Source organism: Vicugna pacos, chromosome 1, assembly GCF_048564905.1.
Source record: "Vicugna pacos chromosome 1, VicPac4, whole genome shotgun sequence".
Classification (NCBI taxonomy): Eukaryota; Metazoa; Chordata; class Mammalia; order Artiodactyla; family Camelidae; genus Vicugna; species Vicugna pacos.
In genome coordinates this window covers 49,371,642-49,393,294 of record NC_132987.1, presented here as the reverse complement: position 1 = coordinate 49,393,294, position 21,653 = coordinate 49,371,642, and the positions used below count along the sequence as shown (strand labels likewise).

The following is a 21,653-nucleotide window of genomic DNA, read 5'->3' as shown; positions in this document are numbered from 1 at the left end:
ATTTCTCAGACTATATCTCTCACCTTCTGTCACAGGACACCTGCTACTTCCTGCTCCTCAGGTCCTGTCTATACACTGTTGTCCCTGTAGGACTAGCATGATGTCCTATAGACATTGATGGTCAAGATCAGGAGTCAGCCAACCGCAGCCCATGGACCAAATCCAGCCTGCAGCTTGCTTTTGTAAATAAAGTTTTGCTGGAATCCAGCCTCACTCATCCACTTACATTGGTCTGTGGCTGCTTTGGCACTACAAAAGCAAAGTGGAGTGGATGCAACCAAAACCATACGGACCAATGCCCAAGGTATTTACTGTCTGGCCCTTTACAGAGAAAGTTTGCCAACCCCTGGTCAAGATCCCTACAGGTCGTGTGTTATCATCCAGAATCAGAGACTCGACATGCCCCTAAGCTAGAGAGTTAAGTTGTGCAACCTATCCTTCAGGTGACAACAAACCTGTTTACCTAAATGGAGAAAATACTTTCCACCAGATCAGTAGCTGCAAACTGAATGCCACGAGATGTACTAACTTGCTTCATAAGCAGTTCGTCTCTGGAACATCAACCAAACTGAAATCACCATCTTATTAACTTGACTGCAATCTGCTATCATTGTCTATACTAATGGGAGAAATAATAGGAAATGACAGGGAAAAGAGCGAGAGTATGACAGAAATCGCCAAGTCTATGTCTTCCTGGTCTTTGAGACTGGCACGAATTCCTGCAGTTCCACTCGAAAGGCAGCTTTGATTCACATTTACAGTTTTATTAGGGAAGGGGAACACCGGTGGCATCCTCTCGTCCTCCCTTCTCTGCTAACTCTTAGTCCACAGGTCAGGGAGTCAATATGGAGATTCTACAGTTTGCTACAGTCATGTGATCCAAAAATACTTCCAGGATCTGGAATACTAGCCACAAGATGAGCTTGGGGTCCCAACTCAGTCTACTGTGTGGTGAACGAGGTCAGAAATCCATATATCATTGGCTCCCATAACCTCCCCTCTAGCTGATGGGAGTGGCATTCCAGCAAGCTATCATTTCAATCATAGCCAGTTTCTAATAGTCTTTAAAAGTTTGGCTGTTTTCCATTCTCCAGGGCACTGCTACTAGGGAAGCAGCTGCAGGGAAGGCCAGGAGGAAAGTTCAGAAGGTCCATAACTGATAATACTTTATCTTTAGCATCTTTCCGAAGGAACCCAGCCTCCTCTCCAATCAAGGGACTCTAGGGGGTGCCAACTAACTCCTCCTGACTGTCTAGTGAGGTGGCTTGATTGAGGTCTCTGCTTGCTAAACTTGAAGATGGAGAGATTGGGATACACTAGCTTAGTGGAAGGTCCACTGCTCATACACCTGGGAACCCCATGATAAAACATAGCCAGAATTGTCTGTAAATTAGCCATTCCCTAAGATCTATTAATCACGTTTGGACTGTTGCCTCATATCAAAACCGTGCTGGCTTTACTCCTGGCAGTGAATTACTACCATCTGGGGTATCCGCCCCGAACTCTTCCAGCACCACTGGGATCAGGAAACCCACTTTATGGGCAACTCCTGTGAGCAGCAAAGTCAGTTGGAATGATTAGTAAACTGCCTTTGAGAGATTCTGGGCCCCTTTGGAGACATATTTCATAGATCAAAGTCAGTGCTTCTGTCTCGAGTCCCTTCTATGCTATGACAAGGGATTTCTAGCCTTGAGCCAGCATTTGGTCCAGGTGTGGGCTGGGCAACCAAAGTTGGCGTTAGGATCACGCCCACACTAATGCATTCTATACAGAATGTCTGCTGAGTAAATCCATATTGATCCATTTGGCTTGATCCAAATTCTTGTTTTGCCCTCCTTGGTCAAAAATCCTCAAAATCCATTCCCACAGACATTGCCCCATTTTGTAGAATTTACTGATTTCTGCGACAGCTTTCAGTATAACTGCTGAACTCTTCCACTTTGATTCCTCAGTGTATTCTTGGAGACTACATTGAGTTATCAGAGGAAATGGTTATCAGTTGAAAATATTAAAGGGTTGGACAATGAGAAAAAACACTAATTTGCTCTTGAAAGGAAGTGTGGTTTCCTCCGAAGGAAGGCAGGAAAAAGAAGGAAAGAGTATGGGGAGAAGTTCAGAAGAGTTTTAGAATTCGGGACTCCCCAGTCCCCCTGCACACTCCTAGGTTTTTCTGTTTCAGTTATGGGAATCTTACTCTTTCCTCACTTGTGCCATTACCTGAACATTAAAGTGAGGAAGACAGCATTTTCAGCAGTAGGATTTGATTTTCCAGGATCTCATTCTACAGCTGCAAGCAGAAAGTATTTTTATCATGGTCATATAAATATTTTGAGATTCATCTTATTCCTTGAAGACTGTAAAGTTCTGAGTCTGTCCATTTCTTGCATCAAATTATTTGATGTCTTTTAAAACAGAGCCCTGATATTTCCCCAAGGTGTAGGGCGGCCACCTTTCCCAGAACTTAATGGCTCTGAGCACACAGTCCCAGACAACACGGGTGCTCACCTGATTGATCTGTTTCATCACTGAGTACTGTGGTCTCCTATTTCCTATCTTGAAATTTGAATGGAAATCTAACTGCCTTCTATTGAATCTTGAACTGAAAGGCAATTCCAAATACCCACTTTGTATCCCTCAGCATCTGTTCCTTGCAACACATTCTCTGAGACTGAAAAATTTGGAGTTCTTCTGTTGTAAGCAATAAAAAAGTAGCTCTGACCAACATAAGAAGGGGTGTTTGGAAAGGTAATGGTTGACTCCTGGGACTGAAGGATAGGCTGAACTATCAGAAACCAAAGCTCACGGTAGTAACCACTCACACACCTTCTTTCCAAATGCTGCCACCAGTTGATGAAACAGTAATTTCACTCCATCCATACATCTCTCTACTCAAGATCCAGATTTCTGGGAGAAAGTCGGCTTGGTTGTGTCTCCGAATATATCCATGCCTGTGATTGGAAAGGGGCCATTCTGTAAATAAGGGATGCTCATCAGACCAAAATTCAATAAATAAATACTGTATTAACCCTGCAGAATTGTTACAAGGATGTGAAATGTTTGTTAAAGCATTTAACAGAGTTCCTGGAACATGCTAACTATTCTTAATATTTCTATCATCATCCACAAACCTGAGCCCTTCCTTTCTCTCCAGGGTAGTGACTTCAATTTACTATGGGGGACTGCTTTCCTCCACACATATAGCTAAGCAAATTGATCACTTCATGAACATTCATGCTTTTATACTTTTACTTATGATGAACCCCATCTGGAACATTCTCCCTCATTCACTCAAAATTTCTAAATCCTATTTACCCCACATGTTTCAGAAAGTCCATCACATACACTTACTGACTATATCACTCATTAGACAGTAAGTATATTTTTTAAAATCTCTTATTTATCTATTCTGTCTCTCTAACTAGATTTCAAGCCACTTGAGGGAAGAGACCATCATAATACATCTTTGTATTCCCAGACCTAAGCTGCACTTTTACGTATATATGTTGCTCAAAAAAAAGTTTTTAATTTTCCCCAAAAGATATTCAAATCCTAATATCTGGAACCTGTAAATATTATCTTTTATGGCAAAAAAAAGTTCTGTGCATGGCTTGTGAGATTAAATTAAGGATCTTGAGATGGGAAGATTATCCTAGATTATTTGGGTCCATCCTAACTGTAATCACTAATGTCTTTATAAAAGAGAGGCAGAATGAGATTTGACACGCACAGAAGAGGAAATGGCAAAGTGATCACATAGACAGAGATCGAAGCGATGTGGCCACAAGCCAGGGAATGCTAGCAGCCACCAGAATTTGGAAAAAACAAGAATGGATTCACTTCCGAAGCCTCCGGAGGAAGAATGGCCTTGCCAACACCTTGATTCAGCTCAGTGATACTGATTTCAGACTTTGAATCTGAAACTGTGAAAGAATAAATGTCTGCCATCTTAAGCCACCAAGTTTGTGGTAATTTGTTGCAGCAACCATAGGCAACTAATACAACTTGAATTGCCTTTCTGCTTCTCTTCTAACGAGGAACTATACTTTCTTCTATGAACCACCTGTTGTCTTCTCAACTCCTAATATCTCGTGTCTGACACTCTAGACGCCCAAAGTATATATGGTAAATGTATAAGTCCACACATTTTCCCTTTGTCCACCTAAGATGCGATGTTCCACAAACAACATAGACAGGATTAGCCATCAACTACATGACACAGATTTAAAACTAGCATACTAGGGGAATGCATAAAATAAATGTAAAGGATGGACCAGTTTTGCAAGAATCAAGGGTCCAGAAAGTTTATCATTGAAAAGAATGTGACACTGCAGGCAATTTAGATTGGGGAAAGGACTTTGGGCTTCCTCCTTACAGGCAATGGAAATTCACCAAAGGCTGTTGAGCAGGAAAGTGATGCACATGAAAGTGACCTTTGAGGAAGATGAGGCTGGTGGCCCAGAGTAGCATAGCCTGACGTGGGATGGCTGCTGGCAGAAGGAGCCTGCTGGGGATATTGCAAAAGGGCATGCAGCAAGCAATGACCAAATCAGGGAGAAGCAGTGAAAATCATGTTTTGTGAGGGAACTTGTAAAGTAAAAACTGACAAATATTGATTTGGGACATAAAAGGCCAATGTTCTAATCTTAGCCATAGCTATCCAGCTGTACTTCCGAGTTACATCACAGCTCCATGCTTGAGTCTCTTCATTTGTAAAATATTAGGAAAATAAAAAATACTTTCTGTGGATGAGGAAAAAAATCATGTAAAAATTGCATTTTCCCTCACTTTCTTCTCATTCTCATTGTCTGCTCTATTTAAAAAAACAAAACAAAACAAAACAAAAAACCTCAGCTATCTCCTAAACCCTCTTGAAATGATGACAAAAGCTCCAAAGTATATGAGGAAGTCAAGACATGTAATGCAATTTCGAGCAGATACAAATGGTAGTGTCGCTCATCTAAATTGTGTTGTATTATTTCTAGTGTCACTTTGACAGCCCCATTAAATATAAGCAGTTTGCAAGAACAGTTGAAGTACATGAATATTTCTCAAGAAAAGTTTGTCCTGTAAAACTAATGAGAGAAGAAAAAGGTAAAGGACAACAATAAGAAGAAGAGGATGAAGAAAAGGGAAAGAAGGAGGGCAAGAAGTAGGTGAAGAGTGATAACTTATTGAGCTTCTATTAGACTGGGGGTTACATGTGTATTATCTCATTTAATCCTAACAACAACCCTAAAGTAGGGCCTATGATTGTCCTCATTTTACAAATGAGGATATCAAGACTACACAAAGTCAAATAACTTGCCCAAGGTAACACAGCTAAGAAATAAAAGAACTGGAATCCAAAGCCCTAATGCCTGTGTTCAAGAAGCTTATAGTTTCATAGAAGGGCAAAGTTAAATATGTGACACAGGTAAAGAAACAAGACAAGACAGTATGGAATCAAGGTTCATGTGATGTATTATATAATCTATTCAAACACAATCATTTCTGTCCTGCCCTCCCCATGCTCACCTGTGGGCAGAGTATTGTCATCAAAGATTTCTCCTTCAGTCTGGAGTCTTAGAAAAAGAAGATATGTGGTACCAGAAGAGCCCAGCTGGTCCAAAGCTAGCCATCAGCCCTTAAGACCAAGAAATAGTTGTTCATTATTAAAAGCCCTGGAGGTGTTGGGGTTACTTGTTACCACAGCAGAAGCTGACTGATACAGAGCCAAATGTGTATTACTGCTACTGGCAGTCAGGTTTCCTGCTAAACTTTATTCTTTTTTCTGTTATTGCCCAGACAATAAGATATTTCCTTCCTTCTTATTTTTGAAGAATATACACAAAAAAGTTTCTGTGAACTGAACATTAGTTCACTCAATTAGAAATGATTCTTAAATTTTTCCACCATTGTAGTCCTAAAAGCAGAACAGTGTGAAAATACTGTGATGAAACAAAGTTACAAGGACTAAAGCATGTAAATCATCCAGGTTTTTCACTCAGAACTACCATTGTCAATAGGTGAACGTCACTCTAAGTATCTATGTATGCCTATAGATTAAAAGGATTATGGATAAATGGCCAGTCAGAAATAATTTTACAAGAATGAGAACACATGATACGGGAAGGAAGTTCGATTTTTCTACTTTACAAGTGATCTGATTTTTTGCCTAGAAATTTTCCCTACCCCCATTATAATTTTTTAATTCTGTTTTTTTATACAGTAGTGCTATCAACTATAGTCACCCTGTTATACATTAGATCCTCAGACCTTATTCATCTTACACTTGAAAGTTTGTACCCTTTTACCAACCTCTCCCAATTTCCCCTATTTTTAAGTCCTAAAATGCTATCATTTACCAGGGTATGTCTTTGTGTCATTGTTTGTTAGCACATAGTACTGTGTGCCCTGTCTTCAGCGTGGGTTCTTTATTTCTTGTCAATTTCTCTTCTTAAATCTCTACCTCGGGGATTTCCATGCTCACTCCTACTTCACATTCAACAAGGTGACTATAGTTGATTAACTATGTATGTGTACATATATATTCTACACATCCACCTATCAAACTCAATGCATATAATTTCTGATTTAATATCTATCATCTGTACTAAAGAGTAAACTCCTTGGAGAAAACATGTCTACCGTGATGACCACCTTATTCCAGTATGTATCTTAGTGACCAATATATAATTAGTTTAAATGTTTGAATTGGAAAAAAAAAGTTTGCATAAAAACCAGTATATGTTTTTAAATTAACATTTCTCTTCTAGAAACACTTTCAAACTTAAAAAAAACCTCTCCATTATATATATATATATATATATTATATTTCAGCTATGCTGAAAAAAAAATTTAAAAAAAAGGAAATTTCTCAGGTACAGGTAGTGGAATTATCAGTATTTCTTGTACCATTTTCCATATTTTCTATGGTAAGTTTTCCTATATAATAGTAGAAAGGAGAAAATAAAGTATACTGGTGTCGAGAAATAAATGTCAAGTCTAAAAAAACTGAACATAAATGTACATAGATGTAACACATTTACAATTACCAGTGACAAGACCTATCCACTTCCATTCTCCTTACCTCTCTCTTACAGAACTGAATGATTTGAGTAAGCAGGGGCTCAGGGACAGCATGCCTTTCCCTCAAATCCTTTGGCAGAATTATGAGGTGGTAATTAGAATGCACAGGGATCCTCAGAACAAAAGCTGTTAAGTAACTAGGTGAGGCAGCCCTCTTCTGGGGAAGTAAGAAAATGCAGCCACCTCAAAGGACACTGGCTGGATTCAAAGGGCACTTGGGACCCTTAGGACACAAGGACATTCAAAAGGTATTCACTGAAAATAATGATTTTTTTGAAGCTAACATGTCATTTTGGAAGTTGGAGTGTAAATGCTTATTTTTGTAAATACTGACTATGTGTTTTAAATCTCTGAGCCTCAATTTCTCATCTATAAAATACAGAAAGTAATAGTACCTCAAAGGTCATTTTGAAAATAATGTGAAAAATGCAGTCATTCAGCACAGTGCTCAGCAGACAGTAAATGCTTAATAAATAATAGCCAATATTTTAGCCGTTACTCACATTTTCTAGGGTTGGCAGTAGTCGTTTTACCTTGTGGAACTTCTCTAATGTTCACAAAAAAGGCTTCTAAGTAATCTTAGATAGTGCATTGAAGAAAAATGCATATGTGTGTGTGTGTGTGTGTGCGTGTGCATTTAAGCAGAACAATATATGGCTAAAAAACTTGAAAATATTAAACTTTGAGATCTGTTCACTAAAAAATTGTTTATTAAGGGGTTTATGTCTTGTATAGTTGGTTCAATATTTCTGTAATTTAAAATTGAGTTGCCCCTGAATAATCCAGATGTTTACAATACTCACATGTATATAAACTGCTCTATTTCCTGATGCTTAACATAATTAGACTTCTCTAACTTCCATTTATCAGGCAAATAAAACATTCATCTTTTAAAGTCACACTTTTAGGAATTCACAAATTCCTATTTCTCCAAGTGTTTTAAAATTATATTTTAAACTTTCGTAAAAGAGGAAGCCAAACCCTCCAAATCAAAAGCCTTAATCTGCCTTTCACAATGTATACGTATATCAAATCACCATGATGTACACTTTAAATATCTTATACTTTTGTCAATTACAGCTCAATAAAGCTGGGAAAAAAACCTGAAATCACACACAAAAAAGTGTTAACCTGAACCAATGTTGAGAAATGGAGCAATGAAGAGGATCTTTTATTTACCACACGGAAAAAAACAGAATGCACTCAGTAATTTATTTCTCCCTAAATAGAATATACTTTGTATTTAAAGAATAAAAGATTAGTTGTCAGGAGTTGCTTTTGGAGAATGATCAATAAGTGCCTTATCAACAGTTGGATATTGATACCAGGGCCCATCACCTCTTGCACGCATTAATCTTCGTACTTCCAACTCCTTTAACCTGTAACAGATAGAATAGTGATACTGTGATTATAGCATTTCCAATTACAAATTTAATGAAGTATCTCCATAAAGAACAACCACTAGAGTCTTTTGCTTTTATGTAAAGTATAATGTCCCTCCACAGATCCATGTGTATACATACATCTGACAAACACCCATATAAGCAAAATTTGGGATTTATTTGGCTTTTATTATCTTGCTTGTATAGTTAACCAACACATATTGCTTTTAGTCACCCAAGCAGCAGTTGAGTTGATAATCAATTCTTCCTCCTGTCCCTTTTCTTTGACGACAGATCGCTTTCACTTGAATTGTGGTAATGCATTTCCTGTTTTCCTGTCTTTTAGATGTTATGAGAGTCATTTACAGAATGCCTGCTATTATGCCCCTATGCTGTGCCAAATGCTAGGACTTAAAAAATGAGCAAGACTTCCTGGAGGAGCTCACACTCCCTGTCTATACTGGCAGCCTATCATCAACAGGACAGAAAACCTCTTGAGAAAAGGAATGGTATCTTATTCACCAGCCACCAGCATCACACTGAGCCTGCTCAACATTAGACAGACAACTTGTAAAGAAAAGAAAAAAGAAAAACCAGGATTGAGAAAAACATTCTCCACCTCTAAGATCTACTTACTTGTCCTCAATCTTCTTCACGAACTGAATAATCTCTTTCTAGAAAGATACTTTCCTTCCCCTACAGCCAAGTCTTTGCAAACTACCACATGTTTCTGAAGTAGTTCTTCCTCTCCATCAAACCCTTCCCTTTCCATTCTTATAGACTACATAGCAACTTTTTCATATGACTGGAAATCTATCACAGTTAAATAATTCTTTAACCTTAACCAGCTCACTAACCCTATCTATGAGAGATTATATACCTTTGTAATAGGGTACATAGAGAATATATTTAGCTTTTTTAAGGATTAAATATCATCTTTTTTCTTTTCTATTCTTTAGAATGTAATACTCAAAATGCAAGTAATTAAAATATTCGTCAAAGGGGACTGGTTAAATAAATTATGGTTCACCTATATAACGGATAACCTATGTACCTGATAAAAAGAATGAAGAAAACTCACATATAGCAATATGGAAGGAGATGACAGATATACTGTTAGGTTAAAAAGCAAGGTATAAAATGAGTATGTGTAGCATCTTCCTGTTTCAGTAAAAAGCAGAAAGTAATTATTTGTGAAACTCGACACACACACGTATACACGTGCACGTGCACAGAGTATTAGAAATTCTGGAGAACAAAAATAATAGTTATCTCTGGGGGAATCAATAGGGGAGATAGTCCCTTTCTATTTTATACCTTTCTTTTAAGCTTCAGTTTTCCAAATACTTAAACATGTATTCTTTTTTAAACTGTAGGTACTCCCCATTCCATGCCCACACTGGCATCTCTCCTTGAGGGGTAAAAGTCACAGTCCTGTTTTTGTTTACTTTGTTTTGTTTTGAAATTGTTTAGGATCTCTATATGTCTAAGGAGTTCTGGGATCTGGTGTTTTATTTGGAACTCAAAAGTATATGTCTGAAGTTAAAAAATATCCAAAGTTATTAAGTATAAGGCATAATGCTGTTCCATGCTCTTAAATACTGACAGTTCTATACGGTAACCACATATACATGCAGTTACATACTAGAAAATAAGCCAACCATGTGTTCATTAATCATTTAAATATTTTTCAATATCATAGCAATTTTTGTAAACTACAAAGTTAAAATGAACAGAAAGCAGATCAATGGTAGCCTGGATCCAAGAGCAGGGGATGGGGACTGATTGAAAGGGACAGGAAGGAGATGAGGTAACTGAAATGACTTCAACCATGGTGGTTACATAGCTATATTTTTTTTTCAAAACCCACTGAACTTAACAGGTACATCTGATTGTATATAAACCTCACTCGAAACATCAAAATAAACCTCAGATGAGATTATATTTTAAAGTAGCAAAAGGAAACATGAGTGGACAGTAAAAAAATAATTTTGGCAGGTGAGAATTCTACCACTGAACCACCCATGCACCTAAAAAAATAATTTTGGACATGTAATATTTACTTATTTTATAACTATCAGAGACCTATGCATGACACAAATTCCAGAAGCTAAGGAGAAAGAATGACAAACCTGACAAAAAGTAAATACATGTAAAGTAATGAAGCACTGATACACAGTAGGTGTTCAAAAACATATGAGCTACTACTACAGTTTTGTTATTTGGAACATAAAAACACTATGTTGCAAAAAATTCTACACTGTCAATAACAAATGACAAGCCAGGAAACCATATCTGCAACAAAAATAAAAGAGGCTATTTTAATTAATGTACAAATTAGTAGAAAAATGGGCAATTTATGGAAAAGGAATACAAACAGCCAATAGATATGAAAAAATACTCAAACTTTATCAAAAAATTCAAAACTAAAAAAAAAAACTGTAATGATGAGATAACATTTTTCAACTATCTATTCAGCACAAATGTTTAGGTTTAATAAATTCTATTATTAGGAAGGTATGGAGAAACAGAATCATCACGTACTGATGACAGAAAAGACAACTGGAACAATTCTTTAAGAGTTTGTCAAATAGCTACTTAAAATTTCAAACATAACATTTGGTTTATCAGGGCCATTGCTAGGAATTTATATTCCAGCTACATTGAATAAACATGCAAAAATACATATATGAAGATATTTACCAAAGCACTATGTATAAATCAGAAAACTTGGAAAGAGCCTAAGTACTAACAACAGGCTCCCTACTGGCTAAAAAAATTAAAGCACATCCATCCAGTGCTGCCATGAAAAAACAATGGAGTATATGCTATTACAGAAAGATCACCAAGATACAGCTGGCCCTCCCCATCCTCGGATACAGAACATGCACATACGGAGGGCTGACTGTGCTATGCCATTTTACATAAGGGACCTGAGCATCCTTGGATTTTGGTATCTGCTGGAGGTCCTGGAACCAATCCTCTTCAGATACTGAGGGATAACTACATATTTAGATGAAATATAGACAAGGTGCAGAACAGTGTTGATAACAGGATTCCACTTGTATCAATATATTTTGTAAATGATACATAAAAAATATACATATTTATTTTTTGGTTGGGGGATTAGTTTACTTGGGGATTGAACCCAGGATCTTGTGTATGCTAAGCATACGCTCTACCACTTGAGCTATACCCTCTCCTGCCATAAAATATATTTTTAATGCACAAAATTTTTTCTAGGAACATATATAGGGAATCATTAAATAGTGGTATCTCTAAGGATGAAACTGGGTATAGGAGGAAAGGAAGCTGTAGGGGGAGGGGGAAGGAGAGGGCTGCCTTGCACTTTAGAGTCAGGATATTTTTTAAAAGAATTCCGTTTAATTTGACAGATATTATCTCCTAATAGTCTTCTAGTCTCCAACACAGAATCTCCACTTCAAACAGGCTAATTCTCTCCCCATCTTCAGCCTTTTACACAGAGCATCCTACAGTGTTAAAATAGCTTTATTAAACTTCTTGTGGTTTGCAACTGTAGGAAAGGATTTCCTTTCCCGCAACCCCCCACCTTTCTTGTTTTTGTTTTTGTTTTTTACCGTAATTCAGCCTTTTCAGCTTCAATCTGAAGGATAGCCATTGTTTTTTCATAATTCTTTTCAGGACTATCAAAGAAAGTTCGAGCAATCCATCTTGATATAGGATGCTACAAGAAGAAAATTTGTTTAAAATTAGTTTCTGAAAAGTACTTTGCTTTTCCCAGTTTACTGTTCTCCTAAAATGACATCTCAGGTAAATCAACAGTTACTATTTGCCAAGCCCTTTATATATATTTTAAATAATTTTAATCCATTAGGTAGGTACTACCTTTGTCCTCATTTATGGGTGAGCAGATTCCACCAGGTTATACAGTTACTAAGTTGCAGCAGATGCAAAGAAAGGACTCAGGCCAGGTCTGTCTAACTCTAAAGCTCTTTCCTATTACACTATGCTCTGAATATCTTAAGTGGAAGGTTTAGGAGCCATCCCAGGGTTTGCTGATCCAAACCTGGAGCTCTTTCCACCAGTCAGCAAAGAGAAACCACTTGTACAGCTTACCTTAAGATTTAATAATGAAGTATTTGTTTTCTAAGATATAATTCACTCAGGTAATAAAACACGGTAAGATATACTGTAATCAAGGTAATCTCACTACAACATTTAGTACAAGTAACAGAATTAATTCTGGGTTTTAGCAGCAGTGACAGTGTGGTCAAGTGACTAGTGCAGATTAGTGCAGACTCTAGAGTCAAGACTGCCTGGGTTCAAATACTGGCCCTGTCCCTTAGACAGGTCACTCCACCTCTTTCAGGCCTCCTCTTCCTCATCTCTAAAGCGGGAATAATAATAGTACCTTTTACATGGAATGAGATAATATTTGCAAAACACTTATCATAGTGCCTGCTGCACGGTAAGTACTCAATAAATGCAGGAGCATTAGTCTCAGTACAATCTTTCCTATGGCCATTGAAGGCAGGAGAAATTCGGACTGTTACTCTGCTAGGTTGACAACACGGTGTAGAGCCAGTCTTTAAAAAAAAACATAAAGCTTAAGATAATAAAACAATGCAGAAAATTACCAAAACAAATTGCTTGTAAAAAGTGAGCACAAAATGTATCATTTACTTGATATCAAAAACTGAATATAAAACTATATCACAATTGCTAAATTAAGACATTAACCAGTACATTGACAAGACATCTAACTCAAAATAACTTTCAGTGATCTATGCCAACCTTGAAATATTCCCAGTGTTCTGGGGTATAGCCTTCTGGAATTTCTGCTAACTCAGCTTCACCTAGTAAGAGAAAACAGCGATGTTCAACTTTAGTATCAGGAGTTTATAATATTGATTCTTCACTATTTAAGTAAGAAACCATCTTCTGGTGATTTTAAAGAAACTTTTATTTTGTACCAATGAAGATATCTAATATTTTAAATTAATTTCAATCTGGTAGAAAATCAGTTCATTCATTAGATATTTTTGAGATGTCTTCTACGTGTAAGGCATTGTCTATGGGCATTATACAAGAGTTCCCATTTTCTTTGTATAAGTGTAACAAGATATAATAAAAGACGTATTATTCCTTCTGGTTTTCCCTAAATCTCCTAGACAAAATATTTTAGGATACAAGACATTGGAAGCACTTTGAGCAGAATTTCCCAGGAAAATCTAATATTTATTGTCATTCACAAATCCATTCTTTTTTAGATTATCATTTTACATGTTCCAGGATGGATAAAAACAATTACTCTATCCCTCAGCCTCTCTTCCACCTCTATCTCTTTCTATTTTCCTTATTCAGACTTCTCAAAGCTAGTTTTGAGAAATGAGAAGGAGGAGGAAGAAAGGCCTTTTACGTGGCCTATAGAGTCAGTGACCTCAAAGGTTTTCAGAGGAAAAAAAAAAAAGCAAAGTCCACTGTATATTATTGTAGATTAAGGTTTGGTTATTTTAAAATAAATTCCCATGCTTATGTTTATTTATTATTTAAAGAACTTTTCTTTACAGTATCCATAACTAATTATTTATATTAATGTCACAGGTTTTAAAAATGTACCAGTTTAGTCAGCGGGGATGATACTTACCAATGAATACATTCACCAGAGTTATGCCAATCGCTACTGGAATCCCAGTCAACAAAATGTAGAATCTCTGTTAAGATTTAAAAAAAAAAAGTTTTCACACAACAGTTTCCTAATTCTCCTTCCCCACTCTCAAACTGTCCTCATTTTGTGACTTCCTTCTATTTCTTGTAAAATAAACTTGCCAAATTGGAGGTGCAGTACCAAATAATTTATTTCTGTAATTTTCTTCTGCTTTAGTTTTGAGATACCTATATTTAGCATCAGAAATGAAAGGAAAAAATAAAGACTAATTGTACAAGTATAATGCAATGTGTATTTACATGATTTTTCATTCTTTTTGGTTAAAGCAATGTAACAAAAGAAATTTTTGTATTAAGAATAAAAGTAAGACTATGAGGGCTGTTTCCAGAGATTGAGTTAGTCATCACAAGAAAAGTGGGCTGAAGAAGGGCATTAAGCACACGGACAAGCAAGAGAAGGTCTAAAGGGCAGCCAGTGTGCAAATGGTGGGTCACTGCTTTAGGAACAGTGACAGGGAGTCCAGACAATCTTCCACCTTCTAAGTCTCTTCTGTATAGAGTCTTCAGATACAAATACACAGTCAATACCCTGCTTCACTCTCTGAAACCAATGTTCCTAAACACAAAGAAATAAAAATCATATCCCAAGATAATGGAGTTACTTATTTAAAGAAGTCCTTCAGTGAGTTCTTCAGTAATTCAAAGATTATCTTAGTAATATAAATAATTATCCTCAAATGAATCTGTTTTTAGCTTTGTAATTTATAGATGTAGAGGTGGGGCAGGGAACAAGAGGTTACATTTCAAAACCCCATAATCTTGAGAAGAAAGAAATGGCTCAATTTTTACCTCCATTATGCATTAATACTTTTTTTTTGAAAAAGGAGAAGGCTCACTAAATTAAAAATAAATTCGGTAATAAATCAGGCCTTACTACACAATTTCAATATTTGTTGAGAAAAGAAATATGAATTTATAAAATAGAATCTTTCATAAAATGAAAGATGTTTTCTAAACAGGAAAAAAATTTCCTGTTTCTATGTAAAGAGTTTAGTTCAACAAAACTTTTAACTCACCATTAATTTCAAAAAACGCCCGTCATAGAATCCAGAGGGCTTGATGATAAATAGTCTTTTCCCATGGTCTCCACTGTGTCGCACAGGAGCTGGAAATATTAAATTACCCTGTTATACACAAGGTTTATAATGTTATATTTTGAGATAAAATCAGATTATAAGAAGATGTATACGCATAAATACCTGATATGGATTAAGATAAATAAAGCATCCTTTCTCTGCCTCCAAATACACATACCTGAGATTAAAAATGCAAGCTTCTTTGAGTACTAAAGGCAGGGCAGATAAGATATCTCTAAATAGACACTGATGTACTGTTCTAAACTATAGCTTTCCTCATTTTTATTTAATGTTAAAGCAACATCTAAGTAATTTAATAGGTTTCAGTAGCAGGCAGGGAGATCAGATACTCCTACTTATCTTTTGTTTACCTCTGCAAAAAATATCTGATAATGTTGCAAAAGAAATTAACTTAAATTATACCATTTCGTATGATGAGGCAATATATATTAGGGACTTGATACAAAATAAATGTAAAGATATTTATTCAACGTATCTCCAGCAGGAGTTTGAACATGTTTAAAAGTTAACATTCTAATATATCTTGATAAAATCCCTTTGTAAGCCATTTGTTACCGTGAATTTCTCCTCCTCAAATCCTCTCCCAGACGGTATTTAATCAAGCCTTGCTGGAGATAAACTGAGGCAAAACTTCTGCCCTTGGATCATCTTTCTACATGACTTTCCTTTCTTGGAACTCTGAAAGGATACTACGTCCACTCCAAGAGCTTTCTGTTAAAAGCGGGAAAGGATCTAACATTACTGAGAAACTGGGAGTTACTGTCTTTCAGCTGCACAACCTCATTCAAGGAAATTTCACATGAGTTACTGCAGAATAAAAAACTAATTTCCTATTAAAGGGATTTCAGTCATAATAGATGGCAGAAAGATTTGTATACTGTGTTGAAGCTTAAATGTAAATGCTCTCACCTCTCCTAAAATCTATTCTTTAGGCCCAGATGACATCTTATCCTCCAAGAAACCAACATGCGTCCCACCCAGACGAGAGCTCTCCTGCTTTTGAATTGCTGTGTATTTTACTGATGTGTATACTTGCTTTCACTGCTCCCACTGAAACATAACTGTCTTAAAGGCAGAACTGTCTTTTTAATGTTTGTATCATCTGCAGCAGCGTGCAGTGAATGTAGGAGGTTACTTCACAAGAGAATTGGAAGTTGGCATGAATTTACTAAGCATAAATAATACCATTAAGACTTTAAAAATAACAAGAGAATTTGACAAGGTAAGTACGTATTTCAGCAAATTATGTGTACAATATTATGGAAATTTTTGTGGACTAGATGAAAAAATGGGCTGGATAACAGTACAAACTGCTCATAAATTCAATAAATATTTAGTGCCTACTATGTACAGGTCTTACGCTAGGCCTACAGTATAAGAGGAATATAGATCCTGTGGGGAGAAACAAATAGGTAACATAATCATAAATCTATCAGGACAAGAAAAGAAAGAAAAAGGATGCAGTGTCAGTAAAGAATATGCCCAGAAGTTTCTCTTTAGACAGGACAGTGGAGTTGGGGGGGTACCAGGAAGGCCCATTATAAGCCGACAGAAGTAGTAAGTTAGATGAAATTTGTAATAGGTAATTGGTTGATTGATTATACCCAAAAGGTGATGATCACTTAATGCAGTAACCTGCCAAAGGGCTGTCTCAAGATTTCTATGAATGGCCTGGATGAGGTGGAGATGGCATTCCTGAAGATACAAGGCTACAGTTACAAGAGCGGGTACCCTGATGATGAAATGAGATCCCCCAAAAAAGTCTTCCTACACATTTATAAAAAACTGAATCTAAAAGGATTAAGTATAGTAAGTGGAAGGTCCTGCCTGAACCCTTCAGAAGTTTAGCTGCTCACAAACTTAAGAAAAGTCATTGGTGTGATGTGGTTACTAAAAACAAACAAACAAACAAACAAACAAACAACAACAACAAGAAACTACTCCAAAAAACAAACAAAAAGAACCCCCAAAGGTAATTCAATCTTAATCTGATGTACCAGAAATACGAGGTCAATACAAGAGGAGCCCCACTCCCATCCATTACCTAGACCTGCGTAAGTGTGTCCCTCCCAGAGGACACTGTTTCAGAGGGACAGTCTGGAGCATGCCCCAAGTTAAGCAACAAGGATGGCAAACAACCTGGAAACTGAACCTACCGAAACTGAAAGAAGTGAAGCTGACTGGCCCAAAGAGTCAGGATAGAAAACAGATGACTGGCCTTAAATAGCCAAAGGGTTGTCCAATGACAAAGGGCTTACACTATTCTGTGTTGACCTGAAAGGAAGAACTAGGATCAATGTGTAATTTTCAGCTTAATACAAGGAAGAAGCTTCTAACAATTTCAGTGGTTGAACAGAATACTGGATTGCCTCCCCAGTTCCCCATTCCAGGTTACATTCAAGTATCAGTAATGGAATGCAACAAGGATTAGCATACTACTGGGGGTTGGCCTAGATTTCTAAGGTCCTGTCCCTCACAGAATATGAATAGACGGCCTCTCTGAATTAAAAAGGCACACCTTTCCTACTCACCAATCTCAATGGTTTCCTTCCAATGCCAATAACTCTTTCCTGCTTTCAGGTTTTTGGCATTTACTTCCCTCTTTACCTGGAAGCTTTTCCTCAGGCTCTGAATGGCTACCTCCTCACCTCATCCTTCAGGTCTAAGAATACTTATTCACAGAGGTTTTCTCTGAGTACCTTATGCAAAGCTGGCTTCCCACTTATTCTCCTCAATATCATTTGGTTATCTCTTTCCGAACAATAAGCCCTAAGCCAAATTATTTTGTTAAAGTCCATCAGGTCAGGAACGGTCTTATTCAGCACTGTATCTCCAGAACCCTTCAGTGTCTGCCACGTGGTAGGAGCTCCATAAATACTGTTACATTTCTTAAGTAAATTAAATGTTGGTAGGGGATCTTTCTAAGGTCCTTGAAAGTAAATCTTCTCAGAAGGGACATATACTTCCAACTTTCCCTTTCAATCAGAAAGATGCACACAGATAAGAACTAAGGATCAAACTATGTGATTTTAGGGACAACTGACTATGAGTGACACTATTAACAGATATGGAAACTGTAACCAACAAACAAAAAGAACTACAGACAAAAGCTTGGTCTGGCTGCATTCTAGCAATATTAAGCAGTTAGTAATGTGAACTTACTGCTTTCTTTCTGTATAATAACCCTATTGTTAAGCAACACTTATTCATGTCATTAAATTTATAGATAACTGTCATACCATTCATTGTTCTAAAGAGTATTTCATAGCACTCAACTCTTTACAAATATTGTGAGCCTTCATGATTTGTTCTTGCAGTATGGCCATTTGCTTACAATCTAAAAATATTAGGGTGAACACTGCTTACAGTCAGGTGACTGCCAGGATTTCTGGAACTCAGACCCTCCTGTCACAAAAATAGGCATTTTCTACCACTCTCTAAAGCCTGGAATTCTCAACTAGCTATTCATTAACTACAGGGAACTAAAGTTTAAATAACCAATTTTTTAAAAAATGCAAGTAACTTCTGGAAAGCTATGTTTTGGAGAATTGTGATATTTTTAAGGATCAAGTAAGACAATGTAAGACTTTTTTGTGTCTCCAAGACAATACTGAAAACTGGTCATTTTCTTTCCCTTATTCTCAGACTATTTTGAGTTAATGGCACCATCAACTCAATTACTCAGGCTAAAAATCTCAGTCATCATCCTACGCCTGATTTCATCAGTTGTCAAGGCCTCTTGATTCTAAAATTCAAGCTCTTCATTCCTTTCCATGCCTTCACCTCACTGGCTTAAGTAATCAACATCCCTGATAAACCACCCAATATTCAAAAGCATCTTCCTAAAACATACTATTGATGTTGTTCTCCTGCTAAAACACTCTCGGCTGCCTACAGAATGTTAAGATATTTTGGCTTTGCATTGAGTCCCTCCCCCAAACTGGCCCTAACTTCCCTTTTTTTAGCCTTCTCTCTCAACCTACCTATCCCAAGAGCTCCATATGCAGATATATCAGAAAACACATCCTTTACTTTTCTGCCAATTGCACCTGTTAAAACTATCCCCAGAATCCAATTAACATGCCCCACTATCCATGTCTGAATTAAGCCCACACCACTTTGTTTATAAAATCATTTCAATAATCTTCTCAGTTTCTTAAGCCATAATATGTGCACATCAGTCTTTAACATTAAAGTTCTCTGGAGCTGAAGGACTTAAGCTCATTTCTAGAATCCCTTGATGTCTCACAGTTAATAAATAATTTAATTAAGTATAATACTTTTATCTGCTTATTTTCTGAGACACGTTTTCACTGAGGTGACTGATGATAACATAACAGTGCCAAATGTTTAAGAAAAGTGTGGCCACAGGGCCCTGTAGAAGACAATGTTCGGTGCTGTAGCTTTTTCCTGCTCACTCTTCACCACTACCTTTGAGGTAAGTTAAATTTTCATCTTTTTTTTTTTAAAGTTTTTATGGTAAGAGACAAGTACATTTCAAAATGACATTTCTAGAAAGATGCAAAATTATGCAGAAACACATTTCAGGGCTATAATTTATCCTTGTCAAAGGGAAAGAGATTAGTTTTTATTTCCCTGTCAAGTCAACAGAATATAAGCACACTTGTAACAAAAATCCTCTTTTTAAAGATGAAAAAATGCAAGTTTGGAGTAATTAAGTGCCTTTAGTTTAGTTTCCAAGATGGGATGACCCAAGTTCACACAGCTACTAAGTTCTGGAGCCAGGATTAGAACCCAGGCAATCTAGCTCCAGAGGAAACAAAACCTCCATCTACTCTGCTGGATCTCACATCCTCATAGGTGCAGACATAAACATTAATATAAAACAGATTACAACCTTTCATTCCACGGTGACAGATTAGGCTTCACTTGCAAAATACCTTTGAAAGTAGGTATACCACTGAAGTACCATAACACTCAGTATAGCTATCAGATCCTTTCCTGCATCCAGTGGAAAGGGTATAGATTACCTGCAACGATCCTTCCAGAACTCCAAGAACGGGAAGTATCTAGATCAAAAGGATCTAGGGGTAAAATTTTACCTCAGTTTATTTCCAGCTAGGCATGATTAAATACTACGGGGTGGGGGAGGAGTATTTGAAGAGAAGGATATCTGTAGTCAGAAATGGCTTACAAAGGAATTTTATCAAGGATGTTAGTATATGGAGTTTTGCAACAAGTTCAAATTCCTGCTTGAAATGTGTTGAATACCACTGGTCCTTTCCATCATTTTTCCAGCAACATAATTCAAATTAAATTGGGAGACGAGCAGAGCAGTAAACAAAAAAAAAGATACTTTTAAGTTGGAGAAGATATTTTTAGCTTTAAATTTCACTTCCTCTGTACCTACTTGTATTGCACAGGACAAATAGCTTACAGTGTATTCTTGATCAAGAGGGTTAAATGAATACCTTTACTATCTTAGAATGGTACCCCACACATAAGTGCTCAATAAATGTTAGCCACCATTACTATTACTCAGCTTATTACAGCAGTGCATTACTTTTGCAACAACTGAGTCACAGTTTCCTCATCTGTAAAATGGGAATAATAACAGTGTACTTACTTTGCAGAATCCAATAACGAATAAAATACACTGAATACAAAGCATTTGATGTTTTGCTATTATGATTACTCATTCTCCTAGAAATCAACTCACAGTCTCCAAGAGGCTTCAAATAACACCCCCCCCCACTACTGCACTGACCTTCCTAGGACCGAGGAACTTTCTCATGAGTCCCTTCTTCTCTAAGAAGATATTTAAAAGTAATTATTTTATGACTGCGTTGATATAAAACGAATTCAATCCAGGCTGGATTCACCATCACATATGCATTAATATAGTCCTTTTCCTTCTGACGTTAAAATAAAATTTTAATTAAAACATTTCTCAGCTCCTTGCCTTTGTAACCTCAGCTTGATCTGAAAATTAGCACCAACAGGAGAGGTAACAAAGCGTTTCACAAATTCTAACTATTAACTTAAATATGACCGATTTGATTACTTCAGAAACAACCTCAGTCTCCTCACAAGCCCATGCTCCGTCTCGCAAGCCCCAAGTCCTCAATTCCTCCCGGCTCCCTACAGATTCCACCAAGGTCACCCGGGAAGAGTCCTCCGTCTCTCCTTCCGCATCCCCTGAGCGCGCTTTCTCCCAAAGCTAGCACCCACCGACAGTCTTCGGAAAGCCACGGGTGAGGAAGCCCCCAAATCCAAGTTGAGTGCCAAGACGGCGACCGGACAAAGCCGCTACCGCAGTGACTGAAGCCCGCTGCAATAAACTCATGGCCGCCATGGCTACTACTGGCAAGAGAAGGGCGAGGGAGAGTAACGGGGGCCGAGAGAGCCAATTTACCTCCGAGGGCGAAGCCGGAAA

The 21,653-nt window shown here is 37.1% G+C and overlaps 1 protein-coding gene across 1 annotated transcript; it reads right to left on the bottom strand.

Moving 5' to 3' along the window:
• Positions 1-8,266: 8,266 nt before the first annotated feature.
• On the bottom strand, positions 8,267-21,607 carry NDUFB5 (NADH:ubiquinone oxidoreductase subunit B5). The gene is made up of 6 exons (XM_006210622.4): positions 21,449-21,607; positions 15,176-15,264; positions 14,080-14,146; positions 13,227-13,288; positions 12,050-12,156; positions 8,267-8,447 (listed from the first exon to the last, which is right to left on the bottom strand). Exons 1-6 carry the CDS (start codon positions 21,570-21,572, stop codon positions 8,327-8,329), a joined length of 570 nt encoding a protein of 189 aa, XP_006210684.1. The 5' UTR covers positions 21,573-21,607; the 3' UTR covers positions 8,267-8,326.
• Positions 21,608-21,653: the final 46 nt, after the last annotated feature.

Excerpts from the sequence above, each read along its gene's own strand:
- NDUFB5 (XM_006210622.4), bottom strand. The coding sequence starts at position 21,572 with ATGGCGGCCATGAGTTTATTGCAGCGGGCTTCAGTCACTGCGGTAGCG. Across the intron at positions 13,289-14,079 it reads TCTGGTGAATGTATTCATTG|GTGAAGCTGAGTTAGCAGAA; the intron begins GTAAGTATCATC and ends TTCTCTTACTAG. Across the intron at positions 12,157-13,226 it reads AACACTGGGAATATTTCAAG|CATCCTATATCAAGATGGAT; the intron begins GTTGGCATAGAT and ends TTCTTCTTGTAG.